Genomic DNA, 26,075 nt, shown 5'->3' on the forward strand with positions numbered 1-26,075 from the left:
GCAAGTTTCCATGGATATTATAAATAGGAACCTTGATGTGTAGTTGATATTGCTAGATTAGGATACAATTTTCAAATACTATTTTCTTGGAATTTATGCACATTGTATATTATTCTAGAGGGGAATGAATGTTTATTCCAAAACTGAAGAAAAAACATGTATGTGTCGTTTGAAAGACAAAAATTGACAGTATTTCCGGCTAAACCGGAAGTTATACCGAAAATCAGAAAGCACCTTCCGATAGTCCTCATTGTCTATGGAAAACAAAATCTACAATTTGCACAATTTTACATCATTGCATCATATGTTATTGAAAAAAGCATGCGTTTTGTCACCTGGATCACAGATGAACACAGATTGTGGCCGACTGGCCTATAGCACAACACACGGGACGGCCGGCAGTGGGCACAGAAACAGGACTGACAGACTCGCACTAATAGCGTGGCGCCCCCGATTTCTGGAATAGCACGTCCACGGGTGCCCTTGCTTTGTGCGCGCCTCGCGACGATTACATTCGCACTGGCACGTGTGGTACTGCCGCATTGCTGCCCACTGCACTGGCTCTGGCGCTGCATTTTTTTCGGTCCGTTCGCGCCCTATGTTTATTCCAAAACTGAAGAAAAAATTGTTTAAAATCTTTAGACAGGCCAGATAATATACTACATATGGAATTGGCGAAGTTTTGATAAGGTATACTAGTAGCACTGGTAGACACATAATTTGTGACATGAAAATTCTTAGGTGTTTCTAATGTAGTTTGATAACTTGAAGTCAAATCTGAAAACAGAATTCTTCTATCACCCACAGATATTCTGTAACCTGCGGCTTTAGATTTCACAATACATAGCATTTCATTATATTGCATCATCTCATATTTTCATACGATCAGGGATTTATCCGGTTTAGACCGGTTCTGCCAGCTTGTTTGAAGTAAACAGTGTATTTTACGATCATTTTATTTTACAAAATTTATCAGTAGACTAACGGTGTTGGAAACGGTTACGTGTTCTATGTTTGAATACCAAAACGTTTTTGAGTTCACATTCTTTTACGTTTTTGAAAGTAGGGGAAGGTGGGGTGGGCACGGGGGGAATATTTTTTTCCCTAGTATAGGTTGACAGCTGCAACCAACTGTCATCGGCTCGTCTCATACTAAGCTCAGTTTCTATATAGCACTCGAGCTGTGAACACTCTGCGACAACAAAAAGAAATTCGACACTCCGAAAGTTTTTTTTCAACTCTGTGTACAGTTGATTTTTTTCACATTTTCCAATAAATTCATCCAGGTAAATATGTTTATAATATTAGTTGAGCCTTTAGCCTTCGACACACTAAAGAAATTTTGCACGAATTTACATTGTGTTCATTATCCACCGCCATTTTGCAAATATGAGCGTTTGGGGAATCTCGGGGAAAGTCGGGCCACATAGTTTTTTACATTTGACATGCTAACTTCATATATTTGACGTGTATAAGTGATTTTTCGTGCAGAATTTCAACAACACAATAGTTTTTCAACATTTCCTGATAGTTTCGTGCTCCGAAAAATTTTTTTTAGTCATTATGCCGCGGTACTATCCCAAACAAGAGAAAATTGTTGATTTCGACAACATTTTGGAGGCGATCAAGTCGGTGAAAATACATCACAACAGCGTTCGACAATCTGCGACGGCACTCAAAATTCCGAGGACCAACCTGATGCGTTATATTGCAGCATTTGATGGTGCGAGCATCGAAGTTACTACTGCCAACGACGATGGGCACAAAAACAGTGAGTTCTGCTGGTTTCTTTCTTTTTCTTTCATCGAATAATAAATAATTTTTTTTTATTTCAGATCTTCAACATCGAACAAGAGAAGGCGCTGATAAGCTACATTCTCCAGGCCAGCGACATCAACTATGGAATTAGTTTGATGGAGCTTCGTCGGCTCGCGTATGAATTTGCTCGGAAAGTTGGCGCGTCGTATCCGGATCCATGGAACGACAATCAACAGGCGAGTAAGAATTGGCAGTTGGCGTTCATGAAACGCCACAAAAATTTGTCACTGCGAACACCAGAGCAAGTAAGCCAGAGCCGTGCGAAGCGATTATTAATAAGCAATGCCAAAAATGATGTAATAAAACAAAACTGCGAAGCGATTCAAAAAAGAGAATGTCGATGCATTCTTTGCCAACCTTTCATCCGTTCTCGGTAAGATGCCGTTTGAACCTCACTGAATATGGAACATGGATGAAACCGGGTGCCCGACCGTGCCAACCAGACCTGTCAAAACCATCGCGCGCAAAGGACAAAAGCAGGTCGGCTCATCAACATCTGCCGAAAAAGGCACCAATGTGTCTTTGGCTTTAGCCGTCAGCGCTAGTGGCCAGTCTATACCGCCATTCTTCCTCTTTCCCCGAGTCAACATGAAAGAGATTTTTATGACTCATGCGAGTCATGGCGCTGTTGGTGTTGCGAACGGTTCTGGTTACATGAACCCTGACGTATTCCCTCAATTCATGCGTCCTTTCATCAAGCACACCGGTGCTAATGCCGATTCGCCAACCATGTTGCTGCTGGACAACCACGGTTCGCATTTATCGATCGAGGCGATAGATTTGGCGTTGGATCATGGCATCACGTTGCTGTCTTTTCCGCCGAAATGCACGCACAAAATGCAGCCGCTAGATGTTGCGGTATTTGCACCATTTAAAGGCATGATGACCGTGAAGCATGATGCATGGAAAAAGTCCAACATTGGTGTCACTTTCGATATGCATCATGTGCCGCTCCTTGTCGATCAGTGCCTGGATGTTATGTTAACGCCGAAAACCATCAAATCCGGCTTCCGAACAACTGGCATTTACCCGTTCGACCCGCAAATTTTCACTGAAGTTGACTTTGTCGCTTCGGAACTGAGCGGCGAAAATTTGTTCGGTGACGAAGAGAAAGACGCCGACAATCAACGTCGAGTTCTTGCCTCTGGTGATGCCATTGTGACTGCTGCGAAATGAGGAGGGGTGTCAACGTCGGAGGCATCGACAAGTGCCCCAGCTTCAACAAGTGGTGCTGCATCATCGTCGTTGTCTCTTGTTTCAGCTCCACAGCTCCGTGATGCATTGAAATCGGTTGGCCCGTTGAAATGGGCACACCTGCGCCGAAATCAAAACGTGGCCGCAAGACAATGGAGTCAACGATTTTGACATCGCCTGAGGTTGTCGCAGATCTGCGTGACAAGGCCGAAAAAAGCGGCAAAAATTGACGAAGGCAGCCGATGAACCAGCAGCCAAGAAGCAAAAAGGCCGTGGCAAATCGAAGACGCCACGGAAGAGAAGCCCGTCTCCGACCGAAACCGACATCGAAGAGAACTTCGATTTTTGCACGATTTGCAAGAAAAAGATGCCGAATCGTAAAAACACGGCCCATTGCATCGTTTGTGATCGAGGGGTTCACTTGAAATGTGCCGGACCAAACCCGAACACTTACACCTGCATCCACTGCGAGTCGGAATAATTATTTTCGCCAATTCCTATTTTTCTTATTATTTATGAATCTCAATTTCATTTCCATTGATAAATAAACGTTTTTCATCGGTAACAATCATGTTTTAATCGATTTACAGACTGGCCCGACAAAATCGCAAAATCAGGTTTTTTGCGCCAATGGCTATAACTTTTAAAGGAAAAGAAGGAAGGTTACGACTCGCACTACAATACATCCATGCTTTGGAATTTTCACAAAAAATAACTTTTATGTGACTTTTTAACCGAAATCAAAACGTGGCCTAACATTCCTACTGTGTTTAAGATTTTTAGGTACAATGCCTAGGCAGTGCGTAAATAGTGCCAACAGTTTTTGTTACGTGTGCGGAGAACTAACTTTTAAATCGCAAAAACATTATTTTACTCCACTTGTGCTAAAAGCTTACGAAATTGGTGTTAAAGTGACGGATCAAGATGGGCCCCTCTATCTGTCGTAAAATTGTTAACAGCTTCGTTAAAAGGTTCAAATCGCCCTTTACAGTGCCAATGGTGCTCACATCTGTTGTAAAATTGTTAACAGCTTGGTTAAAAGGTTCAAATCGTCCTTTACAGTGCCAATGGTTTGGAGAGAAACTAAAGACCCTGTTACATACTGCTATTTTTGCCTCACGAATATTAAAGGCATTGGACCGAAGTCTTAACATTTGGTAAAGTACTGTAATTCACCATCAGCTTTAAGACCTGTCACAGTGAACAAACACACAGTGAACAACTTCGTATTCCAAAATCAGCAGAATCTTGGAGTCTCGATGAAGAACTATAATCGAATAACTCTTCAAGTGATGTTACGGAAACCGCAAAGGAAATGACAACCGATCCTTTATTTGATTTACCAGGATTTTCAACAGCGCCGCATCTAATTTCACAGGGTGAACTTAATGACTTAGTCCGAGATCTAAACCTTTCAAAATTGCAGTCCGAACTTTTAGCATCCAGACTAAAAAGTTGGAACCTTTTCCAAACCTTTTCTTAAGTAGGGAATCTCGTATACTATTCAGAAGTCAACCTTTTGTTTACTGCACTAGTACAGAAACATGATTAACGTAAATACCAAACAAAATTATGGCCTGAGAACTTACTCTGATCAGAGAGAATTATTTACACGGAATAGGAAAGAGAAAATTTTTGCACAGTTATTAAATAAAACGACCGCAAAATGGAAAGTAAAAAGAGAGAACCAAACATCTACATCTGTTTCAAAAATTTGGCGTGCGGTGAAACGAAATTCTAACATTGTACATGAGCAAATGCAGAAAGCGCCACTCTTGAAACAACACTTTACTATTGGTCCTAGGTGATTTTTTTGGAAGAGAAAAAGTTCAACTTGATGGTCCAAACGGTTTTTTGGTTTTAACGAAAAGAACCAAGATATTTTTCGAAGCGTAACTTCGGCGGAGGCTCCCTTATGGTATGGGCGCATTTTCAAATTCTGGGACAGTACCGTTGGCATTCCCTTCTTTCTGAATAAATAGTTTCGAATACCAGGAAGTATTAGAAACAAATCTGCAAAAATTCATACGACCAAGTACACGAAAATGTGGCTTACGTTGAAGCGTTGAAGTATCGATGTTTTAGAATGGCCAGCTTGTTCTACCTTCTTATTACACCAATGCTAAATCGAATATTCGCATTTATTAATAATAAAGAAAACACAATTATTAGGAGAAAAATTTGTTTCTTATCTTTCGTGGTGAAACACCGGTTTCTGTGCATTCCCCTTACTACCCACAATAGTAGAAAGAGTACCGTTAGAAAAAAATGTTTTTTTTACAATTTTGAGAGTTACGATAGAGCTTTAAATTAACAGCAATATTTCACAGAAATATAATGTCTTTATAGCAATGAAACAAAACGTATATTTCTTAATGATCATACGACCCTTTTCTCGACCCTCTTAAATATTTTGTACCATCTTACTTTTTTCAAAAGTAGCTTGATTATATGTCACGATCGGCACTCGGAACATGTCGGCTTAACTTTATTTTTCACACAAAATTTTATACAGTTTCCTTGATCCATTTTTTGAAGTAAGCAGAAATCGAAGACGTACCAAAACGAGTCCAAGCAAAAGCTGTCAAAAATTAACTAAGTACATGCAAAATGGCCGAGCTTGCCAACTAGATATACTTTTGTACAAACCTCATATAAGAAACTGCCGATTAGTAGTACTTTGGGAGCTAGGCTAATTTGTGGGACGGATCTAATTAAACTGCGTGCACAAACAAAATCCATAAACAAATTTTCGTAGACACCTTTTTATCTTCATGTGAACTTTGATATCCATATATCAATTCATGTGTGTTTGGCACCTTAGACTACAGAAGCATTTAAAAATGATAAAGAAAAAGAAATTCGTAGTGGATTGAAGCCCATCGGAAACAAAAGACAAAATCACAAAGATTAGGAGAAAAGTAATTTACGGCCAATCGGAAGCCGCGAAAATGAAGAGGAGGAGCGGGGTTGAATTTTTAAGTGTTAGGAACGATGTTTTTAAGTTGCATAGACATTATAGACTTTTTTCACATAACCTCAAAATGTATGTGAACAATACTCTTTCACGAAATTTTATAGAAATTTATCTTTTTATGTCAATGTCTTACTGAATGCTTAAACTTAAAATATTTATTTATTTATATTGACGTAAAATCGAAAAAATCCTAACTAAAAAAATGACAAGTTAAAATATCAATTTTTGTTTAAGTGAGTATGTTTTATGTTAATGGAAATCTCTACTTTCTATAGTATAAAATTTAAAGACATTAATATGGTAGATTTGCTAAGTAAACACAAAAAAGAGCCCACTAAACGATTCTTTTAATATCATCAACAGGGTATATAAATTTTGCCAAGATGTTTGGAATACCCAGAAGGCAACGTCGAAGACCCTTTAACATATGTAAGTATAGTATATAAGTCAATTAAGCCCTGTCAATCTGTGTGTCTGTCTGCAGGTTGCCTTTTATTATTCGGGATTTGGCAATCTAAGTGTTGCAATATGGCAACTATAACTCTATCATAAAGTTTGAAAAATTTTATGTTATACGTACTCAGAACGTTTTGACATAAGAGCGCTATTTGTGTTGTTTGCAGTTACTTAAAATATTCATATCGGCCAAAAAAATGGAATTATCTCGCGAACATTTTCGCAAGATTATGTTTTACAACTTTCGACGTGGATTATCTGATGATATTGTGAATCCAATCGAGATCGTAGATCACCCTTAGTGCGCGGCCACGCACTGAGCGATGAGCGGCTGAGCGATGAGCGACGAAATTAAAACATATGAAATGCCATTGAAGTGGCCACGCAGTAAGCGATGAGCGATTGAGCGACTGAGCGATTTCTCTGCGACTGAGCGACGTCGCTTAACAATTAAAACATGTTCTAATTTTCAGTTGACTGCTGAGCGACGAACAGAAAGAATGGACAAATTTAACATTGAAATGCTTATTTCTGAGGTGCAAAGCTACCCGGTTTTGTGGCAGGATAGCTACAAAGACTTCAAAAATAAAAATATCACTGACAACATATGGAAAAAACTGGGAGAAATATGTGGTTGTTCTGGTGAGTGTTTTTTTATTCATAAAAAAAATTGATTGTTAACATATTAACATGAACATCAAGCAATATATCAAAAGATTGTATAGACATACGTAGATATTGAAAGAATCTATCTGGAAATTTAGGTAGATTTTGATATAAATGATTAAATTCACCGAACTTCCATCTTGTTTGGTTTATAGGATGAACCCCATACTTTCTCTTTTTATACGTAGCAAGATTCTATAAACATGATGTCTTTTTTCAAGCAGTAATATACGCTGTACAGCCCTTGACAACGGCATTTTAGCAACTAATCGCTCAGTAAAAAGCCATACGTCGCTCAGCCGATCAGCCGCTCATCGCTCAGTCGTTTACTGTGTTGCCGCGGCCTAAGACGAATATCATGGCGGTCGTCCAAAATAAGTTGTTGTTTGGAAACTATTGGTGCTGCGCGCAAACTGATATTACAAGACAACTATAGGCATTAGTGGGAGCATACATTCAATATTGCATGAACATTTGATCGTGAACGATTTTTTTCACTTGGTATCCCACACAATTAGTCAATCGGTCAAAAAAAGAATAGGGCTCGGTGCTTGAAAATACGTCTATGAAATTATGACAGATGATAAATCTTGGATTTATACGAGGACTGGACAAAGAAGCAAAACAAATGGATCTAGCAGTGAACGAGAACAAGACGAAATATCTCTTGTCATCAAACAAACAGTCGTCGCACTAGCGACTTGGCACTCATGTCACTGTTGACAGTCATAATTTTGAAGTCGTAGATAATTTCGTCTATCTTGGAACCAGCGTAAACACCACCAACAATGTCTGGCTGGAAATCCAACGCAGGATAACTCTTGTCAACAATAAAAACCAATCTCTATAAGTCGCTCATAATTCCCGTCCTGCTATATGGTGCAGAGGCTTGGACGATGACAACAACTGATGAGTCGACGGTTCGAGTTTTCGAGAGAAAAGTTCTGCGAAAGATGTATGGTTCTTTGCGCGTTGACCACGGCGAATATCACATTGGATGGAACGATGAACTGTACGAGATATATGACGACATTGACATAGTTCAGCGATTAAAAGACACCGGCTACAATGGCTAGGTCATGTTGTCCAAATGGACGAAAACACTCCAGCTCTAAAGTATTCGACGCAGTACCCGCCGGGGGAAGCAGGTGAAGAGGTAGACTCCGTTGGAAGGACCAAGTGGAGGAGGACACGACTTCGATTGGAATATCCAATTGGCGCCACGTAGCGAAAAGAAGAAACGGCAATAATCGCGTAAGCGGTGTCTACGCCAGTAAAGAAGAAAAAGTATATCACGAGTGTAGAATGCATGTTTTTCGATGATTAAAATCTGTTTTTGTTCTATAACATAAAACACAAACTACGCATGATGCATAGATGCGCGATCTAGCCCTTCAGTTTTAAAGATATCGATCTGAAATTTTGCACACATTCTCTTTTCCCCAAGCTGCTCGTCGAAACCGCGGGTACCGGACCACTGCCATACAAACTAAGCTTTTTCATTTGACGAGATATCTTCAAATTTTGCAAGAGTTATTGCCTAAGGCAATAATACAATATTTTAAATTTAAATTGTTAAGATTGGATAACTATTCCATATATCTGCAAGACAAACTGAACGATCGGAATCAATTTCCTCTGGGGAATTTTTGTATTTTGTATTTGTTAGGTGTAATAAATAATAGGTAGATGAAACAAAGAAAAACAGATTAGAATCGTTTTTAGCTGTTTTTGCATTTTATGAGCAAATTTATTATAGTAAAATGTAATAATTTTACACCATTAGATAGTAGATATTTCAGCGAACCTAAGGCCTACTAACTTTTTGTCACCCTAAAGGTAAAAAATAATATTTTGGATAAAAGAAATGCATCGAGTTTGTGACAATAAATTTTCACCAAATTTTTAAAAAGAAAAAAGAAATTCAAAAAGAAATTCGTAATTAAAATAAAAATACCCCTCTTGGTTATGTGAATGTTACACATAAATTTTGTGATTATATTTTTCTATAAGGCTCGTAGTTTTTAACCCTATAACATATACTTATATTTATCATACTTAACCAAGGGGAGGCCCTTGGATTCATTCTTGCCGTTGACGCTTGAGCATATATAATTGTTAAAGTATGATAAATATAGTATTTACGAATTGAGTGGAGATATTTTCTTGAGAACAGTGTACGTTGTCGCTGAAAATAGATTCTGATATTCTGATTTCATATCAATGATTATTACTAAAACCATTCAATTTATCCAGAAAACCATTTAAATTATTCCAGCTGACTTAATATAACGAGTGTATTTACGTGGTGTATATCATAAGACATTATGGTACAAAAAATGAAAAATCTGTTCCTAAATGTGTCTAAAAACGGGTAATAAATATTACCTAATCGTTTTTAGTTATTTATAACATCTGAAACTTTTCGAGATTTATATATTCTTTATTTATGAATCATTAGAATAATGAGACTAATAGCCCTGACAGACGACAGCGCTAATTTGCATTAGCGGGCTTAATTTACATTTACTTGCGCATTTGACGCATGTTAATGCAAATTTGTACAGTGGCGGATCCAGAGACGATTCTTGGGGGAGGGGAAATTGAATTTATCCTTCGATTTGGGTTTCAAACTTATTACTGCGAGAGAAATACAGTACAAATTATGAAACAAAAATTATCAATTCCAATTTTTAGGTAAACTAAGTGGTTATAATCGAAAAGTCAACCGTATACATGCATTACATAGTGGCTCATTTTATTAAAAATTCAAACAGAAAAATCCTTTTACATTGCGTGTTTCATAACGCAAAACGATGACTGCCAAGTTTTGCGAATCTTTCGATGACTTCTTCGGCGGTAATTTCGATGTCATGATGCATATGAAGCAAAGCTAATCCAACTAGTCTTTCTTGGATCATGGTCGTCCTAAGCCATGTTTTGATGCGTCGAAGATAAGAGAAAGAACGTTCAGAGCTCGCGTTTGTTACGGGAAGAGTACAGAATACTCGGAGATAGGTGTGGATTGTTCGGAATATGTCGACATCACATTTTCTTAATGTTTCCAGTGCAGAAGTTGGAATTTCGCTGCCTTTAATTTTTTGTTGCTGCTGCCAGTGACATTGCCAGTAGCTTAATTCACCTTTGAATTTCAATTTTTGTACGCTTTTTTCATCATCCAGAAGATTCCCGAATCTTTCTATCAAGCATCCGATTAGATCATCGATTTCGTTTTCTTTTAAAAGACTTGCTTTTTCTGGGAGCAACACACTCAATTGGTAACCATCCAAAACTTCTTGTGAAAAACGAGCTTTTAAATCTTCTTTGATGGTATCCAGCAGAGTTATGTAGACAGAGACCCTGTAGTAATCTTCGCAAGTTTTCACGTCGTAATATTCGCGTTTCGTTTGTCGGCCACATGTTCTCGGTTTCGCTTGCACAAAGCCGATATGAGAATTGTTGCTTTGCCTGCTGTTTCTCTGTTCTTCCACTCACTGAGTTTTGACAGAGCTTCGATGATCAACGGTAACTTCGCAACAAATTGAAGGACAGCATCGTGACTCTCTACCCATCTTGTTTCACACAACTGGACAATTTTTTCACCAAGTATCTTTGCTAATACAGTCACACGTTTTGGAAATGAGTTCTTGAAGAAACACGGAGTCATGACAGCATTTTTTGTTTCTCTCGGAATTTCGTTGACTGCTCCGATATCTGACAGCATGACCGCACATCCATCAGCCCCTATCGTAGTGCATTTCTCCATTGGGAGATTCATTTTCTTCATTGTCTGTCAAACCGATTTAACAGCTTAGCGAAGGTCTATCATATTTGAGATCTACATTTCAAAGTCGCCCGTGGCGTAGTGGTTAAGCTGGCAGGTCACTTGCGCAGCCTAGGGTTCGAACCCGGCAGAATATTTTTTTTCTACAAAATGTGAATAAAAATCGGGAACGTTTCCCGACAGAGCCAGGAAAATTTCCGTGCCTGATTTCCAGGCGTTTCCGGACCAGCTGTTATCGTCGGGAATCGCCGGGTGCCGAGGACGAGGGCAAATTAAAACTCGGGTTCTATATGCAAAATTGGCCACTACTATTGTTGAATAAACAAACCTAACCTAAATTTTTATGTAAACACTCGTTTGAATGTAAGTGAAATTTCACCACGCACAAAAGTGAACAGTAAAATCGAAACAACATCGATATTTACCATTTAAGATATTCAAAATTGGGCACTTTATTTTCCAGAATAAGGTATAACTTCACAGAAATTGACGAAAATGAAATGGGTAACTTCGGCAACTTATAGTTACTATATAGATGATTCCGCTCAGTTGGGCATACCGTGATTCTATTGGACAGTCAAGTTGAGGCATTTTTGGCGAGATAAACGGATTTAAATGAAACGTCACCATGCGTCGAATGTTTTTACAATCCATAGTACCAATTGTACAGTATGAGACATATACGAGGTGTGTTCAAAAAGTATCGCGACAGTTTTCTGACAGTTTTCTTCGGTTGCAGGGGCGTGGTGCATCATGAGTTCTTGTCACAGGGAAGAACGGTCAATAAGGACTATTACCTGCAAGTTATGCGCAATTTGCGCGAAGCAATCCGCCAGAAACGCCCGGATTTGTGGAAGAACAAAAATTGGCTTTTGCACCACGATAATGCCCCTGCTCACACATCGTTGCTTGTGCGCGACTTTTTGGCCAAAAACAACACCCTAATGATGCCGCAGCCACCGTATTCCCCAGATCTGGCCCCTGTGACTTTTTCTTGTTCCCTAAACTGAAGAGTCCCATGAAAGGACGACGTTACGCTTCTCTTGACGAGATAAAGACGGCATCGAAGGAGGAGCTGAAGAAGATAAAAAAAAATGATTTTTTGAAGTGCTTCGAAGATTGGAAAAACCGTTGGCACAAGTGTATAATATCTCATGGGGATTACTTTGAAGGGGATAAAACAGATATTCATGAATAAATAAATAATTTTTGAAAAAACACAAAATTCGCGATACTTTTTGAACACACCTCGTATGCCCGCAGAGATATCGAACCTATGGGGCATTCGATAGTCGCAAGCGGCATCATGTCTTTATGTTTTTTGTGGTTCATGGTGTCAACTGACGCTAGCTGACACCAGGAACTACGAAAAACATATAGACACGATTCCGTTTGCGACTATCAAACGCCTCATTAATTCTATATATCTTTGGGGCATATATGTCTCATACTGTACTCAAGACTTCGACTCTTTCTCAATTCAGAATTTAGTACTTCCGCTGTGAGTCGCCCAGAAAAGGGTTGAATAAGTTTAGACAGGTCATATAATGCAATTTATGATAGTATCTTGTTGTTGTCATTTCCATAGTGTATTTGGTGAGAAGAGTGTCACTGTTGTACTTTCATTTTTTTATTGCTGAGAATATTTTTCTAGCAAACAAGTGAAACTTTCAGGTTCAAAAGTTTGCTTGCGATTCCAAGGGGGGCAAATTTCCCAATCAGCTGTCCAAATGCACAAATCTGCCGACTGTTACCACAAAATTTTAATGCGCATTAGCGTTGCTTAATGCGTATTAATTTTGCTCGTCTGTCAGGGTATAAATGCACAAATCTGTCATCTGTCACCATAAAACTTCGATGCGTATTAGCGTTGCTTAATGCACATTAATTATGCTCGTCTGTCAGGGCTATAATAGCCTTGACATACGAGAGCCCTAATTTGCATTAGCGGGCTTAATATGCATTAACTTGTGCATTTGATCCATGTTAAAGCAAATTAGTAATGCACAAAAATTTCGTGCATTCACGGCCCAAAATTGGCCGATTTTTGCTATTGTTTGAAAGATGTCGCTTGAAGTCTGCCGCCTCCTTTGTGTTAACAGCTTCAGAGGTCATCAGTTTCTACATTTCTAATTTAATTATGTGCAAGTATATTAACAAAATAAAAATTTATATTTTTAGATGGCAGAAATAAACGACGCACAGTTTGCAAGAATGGATAGAAATATTCTTACTTTCTCGCACACTTTTTTCGCGTTACAATGAAGTAATGGTTTCAATTGCTCTTTGTTTTATTTTAAAGTATTTAATAAATCATTAAATTTATATTGACATTCCAAAAATACCAAAATTGCCATTAATAATTTCCTCTTATTAATTTTTACTTCACTTTTTTTTAATAAATAAGCAAATTTAACAATCAGCTGTCTAAATGCACAATTCTGCCGTTTGTCATAAATATATATAAAATTTTATTCCGTATGAGCAATATCATAGGATATCCAAGTGGATGTGACAAATAGATTGAATTGCAATTTGTAGTAACTGATAAAGTATAGGCAAAAACAACAAATAAAAAGTCCTAACACCCAAATGACAGAAAAGTAAACATAACAAGTAAGAAAGGACTACTTCGCGCATTCTAATAACATACTAATAAAATTTGTCCATTTTTTCATTGAGAAACCTCACAAACCCTCACCAATCTATATCTAGTAGTGTCAGCCGGATGCTTGAAAAACCTAGTATTCGTAATATGTGGTCTGGGTCAAGTTTTTGCCCAATTAGGCACAAAGATACAACGCTATGAACAAAGACGCCTTTCATTTCTATTTGATCACGTATGAAAACATATGTATGCGGTATACAGTCACCCGAAAGTTCGAAAATCTTTTTATAAGAAATATTGGGTTAATGGAAGTACTGATCCGATATACAAAACTCATTTTTTACATACAAACATACTACATCAGAAAAGGATTCTCTCAGCATTTAAATTTTATATCTCACACATTGGCCGACATTTTCGGTCAAAAGTATTGGAGTAATTTCTAGCCTAGACAGGCTGCCAAAGTTTAAAAAAACTATTCGTGCAAGGTTTTATATCGTTATATTAATAGCGTAAACGACTAAACGATATTGGCTATTTTTTTAGTGCAGATGTACCAATGCGATCTTTTTGATTAAATTACAGTTCCATATCTTATTTTAGTGATTAGTTATGGCACTTCGTAGATTTTCGTCTAATGCGGTTTTGTGGGCGTGTCGTCCGTCATACTTTTTAGCCAAAGAACGCGCATATTCAAGATATCTAAATTTTTACTCAAGTTACAGCTTGCACGGACAGTCGGACAGACTAATAGTCAAACGAAATTCAACTTGTTTCAGCATCCTGATCATTTGTGTATATTAAACCCTATATATACTTATATCGCTTGGTTTTAGGTGATACATACAACCGTTAAGTGAACAAACTATTATACTCTGTACCAAAATTTTTCAAGGGTATAACATCAAAAAAAACAAAGTAACGAATGGATAAGTTTGGGTGCAAACGAACATTTGATACTCTTACAACTTGGAAGAATCAAAGCCAGGGAAATAATTTAAGGTGTAAAACGTCAACCAGAGGATTGAAAGCCAATTTAATATATACATACATATATACCATTTATAACTTATGCACTGACAGCCACATAAGGTTTGTTAGAAAAACGAAAATCATTGTATGTAGTATATGGGAGTTGGGGTGGTATCGACCTGATTTTATTTTTTTTTTTTTCAATACCACCTAGTAATACCCGCCTCATACTAAATAACCAACCACATAGAGTAAAGTACCCGGATCTTCGAATATCCTGGCATTAGTTATATTGGGTTTGGTCAAGTTTTCGCTCAAATTTTTCTATTTCTCTCTATCATTGTCTTTGAGATAACTTACATATTGGCCGATATATGCGGTACAAAGTCACTGGATTTTCGAAAACATTCAAGTATATGGGGGCTAAGGGAAGTATTGGTCCGATTCAACCCCTTTTTGACATATAGATATGCCATTGTGAGAAAGTGGTTATTAATGAATTTAAATTATATATTTCATACATTGACCCATATCTAAGATCAAAAGTCTATAGGTACAGCGGTCCAAATATTCGATACCTAAGGGCTTTAACAGTTTTTGTTGGATATGAGTAATTTTTGGTCAAAAGTTGCAACTCTATTGGTTTAGGAGATATGTACATTGAACTTATTCGATGGCGCGGCCACCCTCAGCTTTTCGATTTTTTGCCCACAAGTGCTCCATGCTACTGAGATCCCGTTCCGCTTGAATGGCAACTTTATGCTATAGTGAGCCGCTCTGAACAATTTCTTTCGATATTACATTATTTCTATGAACAATAACTCATACCAAATTTCGTGAAGATATATCGTTAAATGAGGAAGTTTCCCATGCAATCATTTGGTTCCGATCGTTCAGTTTGTATAGCAGCTATATGCTATAGTAAGCCGATCTTAACAATTTCTTCGTATATTACATTATTATGTTATAGTGGTTCTATATCGGTAGTACCGACAAAAGAGCAGCTTCTTGAAGAGAAAATGACGTTTACAAAATTTCAAAATGATATCTTAAAAACTGAGGGACTAGTTCGTATACAAATATGTATACTGGGGTCAACATATTCGGTACAAAGTGTTTTGAACAGTTTCGGTTGGATTTGGACAATTTTTGGTCAAAAGGTGACATACTTTAAGGGAACTATTACTGAAAAATTGTATTCCGTTATGTTACCTACTTTTTGATTTGCGTACAGGAAAGTGAAAGAATCAAATGGAATTTTAAATTGTGTTATATGGGAAGTAGGCGTGGTTGTATGTCGATTTGGTTTATACATGACAAAGGAATGCGAAAAGAAGACTACGTACTAAATTTAGTCGAAATTGGTTGGTCGGGACACAAGATATGGGAGTTCATCAAAAAATGGGCGGGGTCACGCCCGTGGTCAAATTTTCACAGCGGCTCTCATAAAGCTTTTTCATACCATATCGGAGGTAAAATTCAAAGGTCTGGCGTAATTATTTATTGCGCTGTTAGTAGTTTTGACCAGTACCGTTAAATGGAGAGTGAGCGTGATTATACATATTAGAGGGCGGGCCACACCCACTTCCCAAAATTTTTTGCCCACAGGTGCCCCTACTGCAATCCACTCGATGTGTTTTCGGTTAATGGCGTTTTGTGGACGTGGCAGTGGTCCGATTACCCCCATCTTTGATCTCGTAAATTTCTTAGAATCAAGAAACCCGTATACCAAGTTTCATCGATATACCTCAATTTTTACTCAAATTATAGCTTCCACGGACGCACTGACAGACAGACAGTCACCTGGATTTCAACTTTTCTCGTCATCCCTATCATTATTATATATATAGCACTATATCTATCTCGATTAGTTTCGGGTTATACGTACAACTCTTAGGTGAACAAAACTATAATACTCTCTAGCAACTGGTTTCAAGAGTATAAAAAGTGCGGTAGCAGTAGCAGCAAGCAACAGTAGCAGTAAAGGCCACAACAACAACAACAACAACAGCAAGGTACAGACAAAGCCACTAATACATACATATATACAAGTATAATAGGCGCTTACATCAATACAATAAAAATAGATGTTAAACTAATAAACCTCAGATTCATTACACAAAAGCATTTGTGCCGAAAATAATAATTTAAAACGGTAGTTTGAACTACAAACTTAAGAAAAATTTAAGGAAACAACTAACTAAGGGCTTAGATCGAGTGCAACCGAAGACTCTACTCTTGCAACTTGTAAGAATCGAAGGCCGGGAAATATTTTAAGTTTTAAAACCAATCATATAGAGAAAAGTCAGCCGCATGTTCGAAAATCCTGATATTAGTAATATAGGGGCTAGTCCAAGTTTCCGCGCAAATTTATCTATTTTAGGCACAAGGATACACTGTTATGAATAAAACACGCTCTCTTATTTTCATTGAGATAACTTACTTATTGGCCGATATATGCGGTACAAAGTCACCCGGAATTTAGATAATCTTTATATTAGATACATATATGGGGACTATGGGAAGTATTGGTCCGATTCAACCCATTTTTGACACACAGACTGTTTACATAAAGACCCAATTTACTGGGGAATACCAGGCACTAAATTTAGGTTCTTTAATATGCCCTCACACTCGCGCAAGTGTGTAAAATGAAAAAAACTAGCGTATTTAAAAGATTCAAGTTATTTAAAGATGTCTTTGTTTATATAATTATGGTTTTGCAAAATATTCTATTGCATCGAATTGAGGTTCACTGTGTTTGATCGCTGTAGGTCAGCGCGGGATGTAGATCGAAGCAAAAGATGTGGTATATGCGGCGCAGTGTCGAAAAATCTAAAGCGAATGTTGGTGGTCGAATTATGTGTGACGAATGGCGTCTGCTTTCCATCCTTTTTGTTTAGTGGGATGGTGTATACTCGATGCGATGGTGTGGTATGTTGTCCTGTGTGGTGAAGTATAAGTGTGGTGTCATCGGTTATGGGGTATGGTGGTGTACAGTGGGGAGAGGCTTAACTCATTTATACATCCTGGGCCCGCTAGGCGAATATTTTGCCTGGTATTACACGTATGTACTATATGTATATGCGATTGCATGTATTTCGGAGTACTTCTGATAGAGTACCTGAAGGCGCAAAATACCCGTTAATGCTAAAAACGGCCTTGGTTTTAAACATATTTGGTATATATTTGCTTTCGTTTCCTTGATAGAATTATTATTTGTGGTTTCACTTAAAATTTCTTTATCATTTGCCTTTTCTGTGTTATCGGCTTATAAAGGATAGTAACTTCACGCCTGGCTCAGAAGGGATCTTGCGAGAGAATGGCCGAGAATGGAGAACGGCTTTGATTCGTAAAGTAGAAAATTCTTTATAATTAATTAATGCTTTGTATAGCTGATTCCCAATAACCACCAATTTGTGGAGCGCTTACGTAGATGCTTATATTATTCGACTTTTTGGATAATGTTATTATAGGTAATATTTAATTGTGATTTAGGGACTGTCTGTAGACTGTAATTCTGACTTTATTGTTTATGCCAATTTGTGGAGTAATGAAAAATTGTGGCTCTAGTGGTAGTCGTACGACGTACCGACCAATATTTAATCGAGTAGTTGTGGCTTTTGAGAAGTCTTCACAGTACTGATCTTCAAGAGTTTTGTTTGTTATAGGGGGAAGTTTCCTTAACTTTTGAAATTTCCTTAATTGTGAATTAAGGTATTTGTTTAATACAAACTTAGTTAACTTGAGTTGGTATGGTGGTCACTAGTATTATAACTAGTCCATTTTGTTTCGTTGTGCAACGTTTGAGCTTTTTGTGCCTTTGAGAAACATGGTGACTCTTGGCAATTTTTAGAATTTTGGTTTTCGGGATTTGCTTTTGCAATTATACTCGTGGTTCTATTTGTGCAAATGCTTCTTTGAAATGAGATAGAATAGTAATAATAAGCAATTAAATATGCTTCTTCAATTTGTATATGTATGTGCATGTGTCAGGAAATTTTTTGCAAAGTCTTTTTGACCTGACAAAATTATTTCGTTCGTTAATCTTTAAGTTTTTAAACTTCTCGCAAGATATAAGTTTATGCCCTCTTTTGCATAGCAGAGATCTGCAATTATTCCCTTTTTTAAGTTATTGGTTGAATAACACAAAAAAGGGTTTTTGTGAATATAAATCAAAATTCAACATACACAAATATCCACAAAAACACATTTACGCAAGGCACACATAGCAAGAGTATGAACAATGAGTAAGTTTCTTTTCATACGACCCGTTATTGTGCTCATTCTCTCATGAATCAACAATTCAATCAAGACAAATGAAATGATTCAAAGCGCCAATAGACATCAACAGTTTTTTTGAATGACTTAAGTGACTTGAGTATTTTCAGTTTAGCTTCATTGTGTTTGCTCCTTTTTAATTTTTTTTTTTAATTTCTATGTTGGTAATTTATTTCACTACTTATTTATAATGTTTTCATACAGTTTTATACGCAACAAAGAAAATTTTTCGTATGACTTTAAAAGTTACTACTAAGAAATCAACAGGTCGATTTTATTTTTTTAATAGTTTTTATTTGAAAATAACAAAATGAGATCATCCATATTTTAAAAATAACCTATGTACGTTAACAAAATTCATAAATCTTTATATTAATAAATGCACTTGAAAAAAAGGACTAAATTTACTCATTCAAAGGTACATATACAAGCAAATAAGTTTTGTTAAAAAAATTTATAATTTTTTGTTGTAAACTGAATTTAGAAAAAGAATGCTGTCTACTGTCTTTGGCGTTATTCTGTTGCGCTTTTATGTAATGACATTACCGGCAAACGAAAACACTCGCTCTGATGCTGCACTGCTAGAATGGAATGGCAAGAATTTTAAGTGCTAACTTGGACAATCTCGGATATCGTTTGCCATTTTCTCTAGAAGGGCGACATAGTTCATCTGACACATGTTTGCAGCATGTGTTGCTACCCGATTTCTTAAAATATTTTACAAGCTTCTTACAGGATATATATTTAATCTCATCTGTAGATTCAACACTGGATTCTAATAGGTTTGAGAAAAGATGACTTGAACAGTTAAGCCTTTGGTTATTTTCTAATGTCATTTTCACAGTGATTCCTCTGTCTGTGATAAACATAATGCTGTCTAAACTACTTACGCCGAACTCTGCAAATATATCCTGCAGCTTTCTCCTAATATTAAGACCTGTAGCTTGCGAATAATCCATGGACTTCATTCCAAGGACAATATCGTATAATTTGAAGTCCTTCGCAAACTGCAGTGTGGCACATAAACAATCGCGTTTAACATATTCGTCTTTCCGTAAATCAATTGTAGCAAAAACGTAGCCGGATTGTACATTTTCTGTTATTTCAACAGAAAGTTCTTCTTTTTTTCTTTCGCCTTTTTTCCTATGTTGAGCGAAATGGTTGTTGGATCCGGAAGTAAATCGTCAACATCAACATTTTTTCAATACTTTGTGACTATAGCCACCAAAAATTGGACTATTTTTTTAAATCCGGAGCCCTCCACAGAAGAAAACGGACGACAGTCTTCAACCACACAATCAGCGCAAGCTTCTAAAGCTAATTTTTTATCCTCTTCTCTTACTTTCTGTCTGGGCAGTTTAGTTGTATGTGAGGTAAAGTATGTATTTATGTCTATTGAGATTAGAAGTCTGCATGCCATGGCATTTATACACATTTTTACAATTACGACAACATACCATGCCAAGTAATTTACTACGTCATCTTTATCTATTTCTGCAAACATATCCCAAATAGCACTTCTGCCCTTCTGTTTTTTGCTGACCTTATGAATACCCATAGCAATTTTCCCCACTAAGTCTTCCTTTGACTTCATTGTGTAATATCAAATTGAAATAAATTATAATATATAAATATCAGTATATTTACCTTTACAAAAAACCATTAGTACTAAAACAAAACATAACAGACAATAACGAAACAGTTTTTCAGCGCACGATAAGAAATTTACACTTTTATTCTGTAAATTATTTAAATTATTTTTATTCTTTCCTTCAAAAAAGTGAGTAAAGTTAAATTATTTGTCTACTATTGAGAGAATCATAAATTGTTGTCCCTCATATGTGACACTGTGTACTTTGAGGTTTTTTTCTTTTGGTTTTTTTCTTTTCTTAGTAATTTTTTATATTATTATGAGTACTCATTTGCAGCAATTTTTATGTCTCATGACTTAAGTGCACTAATTTTATTGGTACCAATTGCAGATCTCTGGTGTGCACGTAAACAAATTTGAAAGAATCATACGCGTACTGTTTGTAAATTCATCTACACAAATGTATGTAAATATACGCATACATTCATTGTTTCATACGAAAACTCTGTTGTCACGGAAAACCGATGGTCGAACTTCACGTTTTGCCAAAAAGTCAATGTATAAAAGGACTGATGCGATGACAAAGCCTCACAGCATTGTGTTGTGGATAGAAAATCCGGTTATGTGCCACAGAAACAGATTTTTGTGGTTTGTTAAAAGTAAATATCTAATAAGGTACATGAGCGACTACGGATACTTAAGCGAGTCGTACTTAAAACAATAGTTTCTATGTATTTCAAAAAAAAAAACGTGAGATGCAGCAAGATACAGGAAGTTAAGAGGAATTAGCACCTTACCGGAGTACTACTTAACCGGGATTAACTGTACACATAAATCAGAGGAATATTGAATATTTTCTTTGAAACATTTCTTGACTTGAAAATCGACAAATGAACTATGTTGTCAATTTTATTCTAATATATGTGAATACTTACATTTGCAGGGTTGTCACATTTCCCTTCTCATACAAATTTCGGAAATATATTCAATTTGTGATTTTTAGCTTTTGCCATCGTCGGGAAAAGACGCTTGTAGGCAAAGGCATGCTCGAGCAGATGTAATTGCATTTGCTTTTATGAATAAATCGAATTCATGAACATTTGTTGTTGTGTAATTTATTATATTGGTTGTCAAAAAAGTCTTGCGGTATTTTCGTTTTAGTTTTATTCGTCGCATCGGGTCATGCTATACCTTTTTGGAAAGCTCATTTCACGCTAATACGTGTTTCATTGATTGTCGTTCCTTTTAAGTCGTTCGTGAGTTATAGCGTCGCAAACATGGAGCAAAATAAAGAGAAAATACGGCATATTTTACAGTACTACTACGATAAAGGCAAAAATGCATCTCAAGCGGCCAATAAAATTTGTGCAGTTTATGGACCCGGTATAGTTTCCATTTCCACCGCACAACGATGGTTTCAACGTTTGTGTTCTGGTGTAGAGGTGGTCGAAGATGCGCCACGCTCAGGAAGGCCAGTCGTCGAAAATTGCGATAAAATCACTGAATTGGCCGAAAAAGACCGACATAGTAGCAGCCGTAGCATCGGTCAAGAGCTGGGCATGAGTCATCAAAAATTCTTGATTTGAAATTGAATATCTGCAGGATAGATGCGTATGAAAGTTTTAAATGATAAAAGGTGTGATTTATTTTTTATTTTTTTTTTATAGAAATATTTTAAGTTTTTTAGGTAATTATATATCATATATACAAGCATATGAATATATATGATATTATCAAAGATAAGAAATATTTAAAAAGTAGCTTTTATTTGCGCGTAAACTACAAATATTAATTCGAAAGTTGCAGAATTTAATTATAATATTATCATTTGTATGTACGTCTGTAATAGCAATGTAAATTTCTGAGCATAATTTTCAATGAATGCTCAACTCTTTTCACTCATCGCTTTTAAAATTCCTCCTTACGAGCCGATAGTGGTGAAATCCACTAATAGGATTTTGTTAGCTCTGACAGTTCGAACGCCTGTCCAACTGAACCTTCTCTATGTTATACATTCTCTGGTGCCACCATATGACCAAAAATTGTTCAATTCCAACAAAAATCTGAAAAGTAGGCGTGGTTTTGTTACGTCAAATTAAGTTGAAATCGGTTGGTCGGGTTCCGAGGTATGTGATCTCACTAAAGGGTGGGCGGAGCCATGCCCCTTTTCTAATTTCCACACCGGCTCACATAAAGCCCTCTAGTACTATCTCTGAGGTAAAATTGAATGTCTCTGGCGTATTTAGTTACTGATTATTGCGCTATTAGAATATTAGAACAGTACCGTTATATGGAGCAGGGTTATCTCATATTTGGGAGTTTTAGTATTTTAGGAAATGTGTGCATTGAATTTGTTAGAGGGCTAGGCCATGCCCACCTTTCAATTGTTTTTGCACGTGTGTCCTGTGCTACTTCGATCCCTGTACTAACTATATCTTAATTTAGTGCTTAGTTTTCGGTTAATTACGATTTATCGGCGTGGCTGTGGTCCGATTACGCCCATCTACGCATTCGTAATTTTTTCTGTACTAAAGAACTCGCATACCATTATCATATCATGTTTCATCAAGATATCTCAATTTTTACTAAAGTTACAGCTTGCACAGACGGACCGACAGACAATCAACCGGATTTTAACTTTTCTCGTCATCCTATACTTTATTTTTATATATATATAACCTATGTATGTATATAGGTGATACGTAAAGCCGTTAGGTGAACAAAACTATTATACTCTATAGCAACAAGAGTATAAAAATACCAAAACGCAGGACGAACATCAGTTTTTATGGGAAAATTAAATTGTCGTGTTTAATATTTTCGTCGCAATTTTTGAATATTATCTCACCACCTTCCTGGACTTCCACGAATATTTTAAGACTCAAATTAGTCGAATCGGTGCAGCCATTCTCGAGTTGTAGCGAGACACCAATTTATTTATATATACATTTGTGCAGATATACGTATACATACATATGAATACAAGTATGAATGAGGCGAAACCCTTACTAACCATATAGCCCTACAATTTACAATTTCTCAAAACAATAACAGCACTTATTTAATCGAAATTCTCTCAATAATAAATACAGAGAGTCATATGTCATCAACAATTTGGCTTAAATCAATATATGTAAAATACAATAATTTCTGTAAAGCTCTGAAGAATATGCTACATATTTCAAGTTAATCGCTTAATTGTAATCTATAGTATGTTTTAAAAGCAGCAAAAACAAAAATTTTTTCTGGCAATATAATACTAACCCACAAATTGCTTTCACATGAAATTAGCTCGTGTTTTCTGATGCGAATAGCAAGTTTAACAGACCGTGATATAAATTCAAGTAACTTATTCCTTCTTTGATAAATGGTAAACTTAAACAGTAATCATTTCGTTTTTGAATACTTTGAACATAGAACATTTCACTTGCTCAGAAAGATGGGTTTTTTATTGTTAAGCTATTTTTTAATACATGGATTTTGTAGTATTAACATATCTGGTAACTACTACATAGTAATAAATTCATTAAATTAAGTAACGTGTAAAATATTTTCAGAAGGAAGTTGTTTTCTACTGCATAAAGAAAAATGTTCCAGAACAATGCAATCCAGAAACGCTGGGGAAATAATTCCGAGCACATATTCACAAGCAACCGAATTAATGGATTTTCACAGGTTAAATTCATCAAATTATTTTTTTATTTATTTAACTGAAATATTTTATTTAGACGAATGCATCACAATTTTATGGTACTGAATTATGTTGCCAAAAATATGATTTATTTTTACAAAGGAACAATTTCTAATGAAGTCAACCGAGACAACTTCTGGCGTGATGGATATGATGGAATGAAAAATTCGGTTGAAGGCACATTAAATAATGTAGCTATGTTAAAATATAAATTATGGCTATTAAGGTATGTTGATCAACATAAGCAATCATCTTAAGTAAGACAAATTCCTTTTTATAAAGCAATTATAATAATCGCACTGGAAGATTTCGGCGATTTTCTAATGACTTTCATAACAGGCATCAGGAATTAGATACAATCAACATTACAGGCTACGCTTTATATCAACACCCACACAAATTTGTAAGTTATCAGAATACTAATAAATTTGATTTATTTTTTAATTTTTTCTTTATATATGCATATTAGAACAGGAGTGTATATTTAGTTCCAAAGCATACAGCGAGACATATTTTCTTAGATCCTGACGCAAAAACAAGAACCAGTAAGTTTTCTTTTTAGATATTAATTATGGACTACTAAAAAAATTAAGAAATATTCAACACATACAAGTATGTACATATGTATCAAATTATATTACAGAAATATTTATACCTGAGCGCAACATGTTACACAAGATAGTTTTTATTGTTTTCAACAACATAAATAATAGGGAGAAATATATTAAGAACATTTTAAGTAAGGAATTACTCAGAGCGGATGTCTGAAAAATTGTATTCGTTATTAAACAAAATAACCCATATTATAGCACAATCGTCGTAGCCCATTACCCTCTAGGTATATGAATGTTTCACACGTTTTTGAAACTGTTATTTCATAATACGAAACTCTCCAATTTTTCTTTCAAACACCTTTCCTGAATTGTACTGACTGAGATTGGTGTTCTTTTTGGTTTTTAAAACACCCCCTAACTCAGAGAAAAATATATGTTTGTTGATATGGGTTTGGAATGAGGTTATTGATAAAAAAATCACATCAAATTATAAGCAATTATAATAAGTTACAAGATTTTTGTTGTTATTCATATAAGTCGAACTTTCTCTACATTTGTACAAGAAGTATCGCTGAAGCTCAGTGATTAATTGAGGATTACACGGGATCTCACATTGAATGTTATATTTTCCTTGGTTTTTGAAAGAATTCTTCTATTATTTCATCAACTGACAGATTAATATTCCTATGAATATTCATTGATGCTAGACCATTAAGTCTATCTTGACCTGTCGTATTTCGTAAATAGGTTTTAATTCTCTTTAAACTTGCAAAACTTCTTTCCGGTGATGCTATTGAAACAGGCAATAACGCCAATATGCGTAAAATCTTGAAAACATTCCCAAAAGACGTTTTGTTCACTGCTTCTAAAGCTTCGAAAGCATTCCGAAAATGCTTGCCTGAAGTTCGCTGTTTCCACATTTTCACCTCCGCAAGATAGTTTTGTTTTGATCAGTTGATCACCCTTTCAGAAAAAGAAAATATTTCTCGAGCTTTTTTAGCGTCAAATTCGTACTTTGGGAAAAATACACAAAAATTTTCTAACACTGATCTGTGGTCAAGAAAGCGGCTTTTCAAGTGAGCAATGTAAGTATCAAGAAAGGGAATATAAAAAGCAATGCGATAGTATGCCTTAGCGTCGTTGTACCTTTATTTCTGTAAATAGTTTGGTGCATACTTCTTCAACGTTATTAATAATCAAAAAAAAGCTTTTTTCGGCATTTTGTCGCATTTCTTCGAACTCTTTTAAAGCGTCGTAATTGCCGGCTGAGAGGTAGAACGACTGCATTTACGGATTGCATTATGAAGCAGGAAATTTGTAATTCTGCAGCAGAAATCGCAGCGACGAGCTGAGAGGCCGTAGTTGAAGTCTCCGGATCCTTCCAAGTTCCGATTCTTTCTAATGATTTCATCACGAATGGATGCAATTCGATATATGTCTACACGGCTTCATGGCTTTCAGCCCATCTTTTTGGGCATACAGA

General features: G+C 36.2%; 1 protein-coding gene across 1 annotated transcript; it reads left to right on the forward strand.

Moving 5' to 3' along the window:
• Window positions 1-6,345: 6,345 nt before the first annotated feature.
• On the forward strand, window positions 6,346-24,600 carry LOC120780770. Its single transcript, XM_040113024.1, has 5 exons — window positions 6,346-6,418; window positions 23,905-24,022; window positions 24,076-24,264; window positions 24,321-24,441; window positions 24,508-24,600. Exons 2-5 carry the CDS (start codon window positions 23,949-23,951, stop codon window positions 24,598-24,600), a joined length of 477 nt encoding a protein of 158 aa, XP_039968958.1. The 5' UTR covers window positions 6,346-6,418; window positions 23,905-23,948.
• The last annotated feature ends 1,475 nt before the right edge of the window (window positions 24,601-26,075 follow it).

The sequence above is a fragment of the Bactrocera tryoni genome, unplaced genomic scaffold, assembly GCF_016617805.1.
Source record: "Bactrocera tryoni isolate S06 unplaced genomic scaffold, CSIRO_BtryS06_freeze2 scaffold_25, whole genome shotgun sequence".
Classification (NCBI taxonomy): Eukaryota; Metazoa; Arthropoda; class Insecta; order Diptera; family Tephritidae; genus Bactrocera; species Bactrocera tryoni.

What these genes read in the sequence shown, in the direction of transcription:
- LOC120780770 (XM_040113024.1), top strand. Translation starts at nt 23,949, where the DNA reads ATGCAATCCAGAAACGCTGGGGAAATAATTCCGAGCACATATTCACAA. An exon ending in TATAAATTATGGCTATTAAG is followed by an intron (nt 24,265 to 24,320) that starts GTATGTTGATCA and finishes CTTTTTATAAAG; the next exon opens with CAATTATAATAATCGCACTG. An exon ending in ATCAACACCCACACAAATTT is followed by an intron (nt 24,442 to 24,507) that starts GTAAGTTATCAG and finishes TATGCATATTAG; the next exon opens with AACAGGAGTGTATATTTAGT.